The following is a 5,807-nucleotide window of genomic DNA, read 5'->3' as shown; positions in this document are numbered from 1 at the left end:
CCCACTTTAGATATTTTTATATCAAAATAAATACCTAGGACAGAAGGACTAAAAAAGAACAAGGTAGTTAAATGATCAAAAACACAAGCGGAAAAGACCGTTGAATCACACATGCGCCACAACCAGCTTCTTAAACACAGCCCCAAAATAGCATCATATCACCTTAACCCCGGCTCACAAGAATGAACAAATGTAACAAAAACATTCCGAGGCAAACAATAAAATAGACGAGCAAACTGAATGACATCAAGACAGACCTTGCATGGCCTTATCCGTAAAGCAAGCAATACTCAGAAATTGCACCAATTAATGACACTTTGACGAAGAAAATGATCCTAAATTTCACATAACAGGACTTGTGAATTAACAAGACTATGAGCGCATTAGATACCAGAATAATATATCATTCATCCTCGAACCCAAAACAATCATCCACCATGACAAAATGCAGTCATCCATTATTTGTGACAAATTGGTATTCCTACATTTAGTTTAAAAAGTAGCCGTAGCATGTTTTTTACTCAAATGGCTTTTTGACTCAAATGGTCTACGCTCGTAGAAATATCACGGGCAAGATTCCTAATTAAAACAATGAGCTATGGGATCATAATCCCACAAACAAATAAGCTACCTGGTCCAGATAGTTTCATGCAAAACAAAAATTGTTTTTTTTTCATCTCGTGTGCCTTATTAGCCAAAAGAAAATGATGCAATTTTAATTTTTACTAGTATATTGAGAATTAAGAAGATGTAGCGTCTTTAAGATAAGCAATGAGATCAGCACGTTCTTGTGGCTTCTTCAGACCAGGAAAAACCATCTTAGTCCCAGGGATATACTGCAACCACGACATAAAAGAAAGTAGAAAGTCAGTATATAACAAAAAAATCTGTAAACTATTGTTGTGGAGAAATGTTTTATTGAATAAAAATAAGCTGTGGATGAGATAATCATGTTGAATATGGCTAATTGCCTGGATTGTAACTTCTGCTCATAGTTAGAGATCAGGAGTGTACATAACATTCAACCAGATGGACGAATAAGCAGAAGACACAGAACAACAATCTAACAAAAATGAACATTGGACAGATGAGCACAAGAATATGAATAAGAAGGCATGCTGCATAAATTTTTGTCTCACACATATTTAGTGGAATAATCTCAGAATGATATCTTTGCGACTCACCTAATTTCTGCCTAAAGGGCAAAGGTTGAAGTTGTTTACTGTTTATCAAGTAACTGAGCTTCTCATTGAAAAGAAAAACATGAAATATATTGGAAAATGCATATTATAAGGCAAATAAAGGAAAAGGATGAGAGATACTCCAAATTGAATCAGAAAATTCATAGATGCAATTGCTAAGGATTTTAGGTAGAAAACCAAGCTACCATTCAAAAAAGTAAGAGACAATACATCCAAATTCCAATGGTTTGTCATATAGACAATTTAAGAGCAACAGACATTCATGGTCAACCATAGCTACTATCAGTTAAAAGACCAATGTTATACATTTTTGTAACAAATAAACTCAATGATAACCATTCACAATGAAACATGCTGGGTATTGAAACCTTAAATGCATACCTTTTTTGGATTGAGCAAGTAGTCATACAAAGTTGATTCTTCCCATATCACAGCCATGTTCTTGTTTGCATTAGAGTAGGAATAACCAGCAGTTGTACCAGATTGCCTCCCAAAAAGACCATTCAAATTAGGACCTATCCAGATGAAAAATGTATAAGGTATTGATCAAGAAAAGATAACAGCAGAAAGGGCAAAAATTTTTTTCAAAAGAAAATAATAGAATTGCTAGCAATAGAGATCAGCAGTTACAATAAGATAAGGAAAGGGAACAGCCAATATGAGCAGATCCTCCATGTTAAAAAGTATGTTAATCCATAGAGGAAATCACATCAAAAGGAAGCAACATATACATAATTTCGAAGTGTCAAACCATATTCAAATTCAAATCAGACAATCAAAAATAGTATCAGCGAGCTTACCAATTGATGTGCATAGTTAATGGGCGCATAAAACAAACGCTGAGCCTTGTACCAATTAAAGCCAAAATCTAAGTCACAAGTCAGACTTCTACAAATCAATCAAGTAACGCAAATATAAACAATGCAGTCCAAACCAATCCAGATTGTGAAAGTTTTTTCAAATTTCAATTTTTTTTTTCTGAACATTTATTTGTCTTGATCCAAAGCACTAATTTTCATTTAATTCATTCAATACAATACTGAAACTAAATTGTAACAGATCAAACATTTCAATTGTGATTTACTTTTACAAGCTCCACTTGATATATAAATAAAAGAACACTACTTTTACAAATTTTTGAGACATAAGTAAACTTCAGCAATCAGCACATGTATAAAAACATGAATATATTATAAAAAATGGATTTAGCAAACTATACATTCATATATCAGCTTACTTATGCCTTAAACTTTGTAAACTTTGGCTATTTACATCTTTATAAATTGACTAAAAATAAATCACATTATTGATGTGTCTCCCAAACCAAGAAGTTAGGTAAAAGCTCGAAGATTAGTAGATGAATGACTAATATCTAGACAATAATCGTAAAGCACTTATCATCCTGAAAAAATTTCTTGAGGTTTAATTTTGTGCTCATTCTAAAACTACAGCTCCTATAAACTTTTATATCTCTTAAACAAAACACCAAGCATTGAAAATCCTTATTAAGGGTGTCAAAACAAATCACAGATTGTAAAAAAAACAAGTTATGGGTCTCATGCACTATAGTTGTCATCATGCGTCCAAGAATTTGCCACTTCAAAATAAAAATTCTACAAATATGATTTGAATGGTGCAAACACACAACTACTGCAATAGTAAAAAAATTTTACCACTTGTTTCAAAATGATAATGATTTCCCATGCATACTCGAAAAGCATGAATCTAAGCCCATAGGTCCCATCACAAAAAAAATAAATAATGCTTAATCCAAACAATAAAAGTCATGACCTCTTGAACTACTCTCATTTATGATTTATCATTGTCCCCCATATCTTGTTGGAAATTAAGGGATAAATTTCCTTTTCACAGATAAACATAAGAAGATTTCCACAAAATCTACTCTTTTTTTCGAGATTTTAACTTCTTGATTTTTCTCAACGTTTTGTTTGAGTGGTGCCAAAAACAAGAGAGCAAACTGGTGACAACATCCAAGGAAGAAGAGAGTTGAATCTTGGAAGATCATAAATAAACAAGTGCGCACGAGGGAAGTGGGGAAAGCTTTTCCAAAGATAGCATCTTTTAACATTCCTCTCTGTCTATGTCCTCAAAAATAGTGTTTTTCAAATTCTTTTCTACTATATCTTTTTTGTATGATTTTTCTATAATTCTTCCAGTTTCAGCTCAAATTTTATGCTCAAGATATCAGTTTTAAACGCATAAAAGCTTAATAACTATCCATTCAATTGACCATCCAATTTGACATCCATAGTTAAACAAAATATAGATAGTGCTTGGCAGTAGAGACAAGACAATTAACCGGAAAAGAAAAAATAGGGCTTGACAAAATAGAACAATTTTTACAGTTCCAATATGCATTGGGTAAACATCGACCAAACAAAACACAAAAATAAACAAATGTTAATAGTACACTGAACATATTATAAATTCCTCCAATGTTTTTATGTTTCAAATAAATTTAATTTGTTGAAATTTATACAATAAATGTTTGTTATTAATATTATCTAATAAATTGAATTTTTTAACTTAAATACTTTGGTAATATCTAAAAACAGATTATAAACTATTTTGAAAGCGTCATTTGCTGTAGTAAAATTCTAGTTTCCCAACAAAATATATAATTTGTTGTCTGTATATATGTCACTATAAAATTTATAATTGTTTTCATTCATGAAAAGACAAATATTATAATATGCATCACTTTACTATAATCTATAACAATTCTGTTTTCCGTACATGGGTATATATGCAGTCACACATTTCACAAGGCTGTATATTTAAAAAATCAAATATTATAGCTGTGATATAAAGCACTGAATATATATATATATATATATATATATATGAACAAATTGAAAAATAAAATTATACCTTTACAAGGATTTATGCATATAAATCATAATATATGTGCAAAATTAGCTTTAATCAGCAAAGATTTAATAAATACTAAGTGCAAGAAGTGATATAATTGGAGAAATTATATGTCCATAGACAATGATTTTTTCCAACAGGACAGGACAATCAATAATTCTTCCTCATGCAACAAAAAATTCACAAAAACACTAATTTGTCCATGTTTATCCCATTATCGAAGGCATCCAAACTATTCAAGACAACATAAGAACTCCAATAATTCTCAATTGAGATTTCCATCTCCATATAAAATGTATAAATGCAAAGTCCATCAAAAGTTCTACCAAAAGTGTACTTTCTGAAGAATTTCCCATATATTCCAATCATCTCTACAGAACACTCAGAAACATTAGATCTAATAACAAAAACCGCAGGCAAAAATCCATTTACAAGAACTCTTCAATCATCTTACAGAAAAAATCCAAAAAATAAGAATATACACAGAATCAATTCTATGCAATTGAAAACCATTTCCCACAAACTTAAAAAAAATAAAATGGATCATCAAAATTTTAGAAAAGATTAAAACAAATATGGATCTAGACCATTCCCAAAGACACCGCTTACAAAAAATGGACCAAAAAAAATGTCTCTAAAATCAAAGGCAACAAAGCAAGAAGAAACGATCAAAATTACAAGCAATAAGAACCACAAGAGCATTCCAACATGAAACAGTTCAATCAAGATGGCAAGGCATCACATCACGCAAACAAAAACCCAACACCAAAAGGGATCAAATCCTACAAAACGAGAATACCAGAAACAACAACAACAAAGAAAACAAAGATCAGGTGAAGAGATCCAAACCTTGCTTGTGGCCAGCACCCTTGTCGACGGTGTGGCACTGGGCGCACTTGGTCTTGAAGATCTTCTCGCCGGACTTCGCATCGCCAGGCGGGGCCTCCGCGAACGACGCCATATCAAAGATCAAGACTTAGGGTTAGGGTTTCACTTCTTAAACGATCTTTCGAGTCTAATTTGGAGGCTCTCTGATCTATATGAAGACACAGGGCACATGCTGGTGTATATTTAAAGCTCTTGATGAAAGGTTGGCTTGGTTCGGAAGTCTCGGAGAAGCGACGGTGGGAAAGTATGCCACGTGGATCTCAGGAGTGTGACCCTCGTGGGCCATTACAATCCCAATGCCCTTAACAGGAATTTCGGCCTATTTGGAATTTTGTGAAAATTGATTTGTTTTATCATTTTGATGTTCATAAACTTGATCGTTATAATATACACATTGCAAATTTCCTTCGTTCTCGTAAATGCAAATCAAATGATACAAATGTTTTATTTGCGTTAGGGTTTGTGGACATTTTATAAGGTAATGTTTTGAACCAAACTTGAATCCATAGTTATATAGAATGTATGGTTTCTTAACTCTCCGAATTGGGAGAGGAGATTGAGAAGGTTTTATCACATTATGGACCAAAATAACTTCATAGATTTGTAATATTTACTATTATGACCTATCACCCACTATCCACCAGTCACTGGTGACCCACTGCCACTGGGCATCGGTAATCTACTACAAACAACAACCAGTGGTCATCGGTGATTCGTCGTCACCAACTATCACCCACTTGGTGACCCGTTGCCATCGGCGACCTATCGCAGCCAGCCGTCGGTCATCAACAACTGGTTGCCACTAATCTCCGATGACTCGTCACA

At 33.0% G+C, this 5,807-nt stretch overlaps 1 protein-coding gene across 1 annotated transcript; it reads right to left on the bottom strand.

Moving 5' to 3' along the window:
• Positions 1 to 388: 388 nt before the first annotated feature.
• LOC120270961 (cytochrome c-like) lies at positions 389 to 5,142 on the bottom strand. The gene is made up of 3 exons (XM_039278052.1): positions 4,944 to 5,142; positions 1,584 to 1,717; positions 389 to 836 (listed from the first exon to the last, which is right to left on the bottom strand). Exons 1-3 carry the CDS (start codon positions 5,053 to 5,055, stop codon positions 741 to 743), a joined length of 342 nt encoding a protein of 113 aa, XP_039133986.1. The 5' UTR covers positions 5,056 to 5,142; the 3' UTR covers positions 389 to 740.
• Positions 5,143 to 5,807: the final 665 nt, after the last annotated feature.

Source organism: Dioscorea cayenensis, chromosome 10 (genome assembly GCF_009730915.1).
Source record: "Dioscorea cayenensis subsp. rotundata cultivar TDr96_F1 chromosome 10, TDr96_F1_v2_PseudoChromosome.rev07_lg8_w22 25.fasta, whole genome shotgun sequence".
NCBI lineage: Eukaryota > Viridiplantae > Streptophyta > Magnoliopsida > Dioscoreales > Dioscoreaceae > Dioscorea > Dioscorea cayenensis.
The sequence above is the reverse complement of the archived record's forward strand: the minus strand, read 5'-3'. Positions and strand labels throughout refer to the sequence as shown.

What these genes read in the sequence shown, in the direction of transcription:
- LOC120270961 (XM_039278052.1), bottom strand. Translation starts at nt 5,055, where the DNA reads ATGGCGTCGTTCGCGGAGGCCCCGCCTGGCGATGCGAAGTCCGGCGAG. An exon ending in GGGTGCTGGCCACAAGCAAG is followed by an intron (nt 1,718 to 4,943) that starts GTTTGGATCTCT and finishes TCATCTGGATAG; the next exon opens with GTCCTAATTTGAATGGTCTT. An exon ending in ACTTGCTCAATCCAAAAAAG is followed by an intron (nt 837 to 1,583) that starts GTATGCATTTAA and finishes TCGTGGTTGCAG; the next exon opens with TATATCCCTGGGACTAAGAT.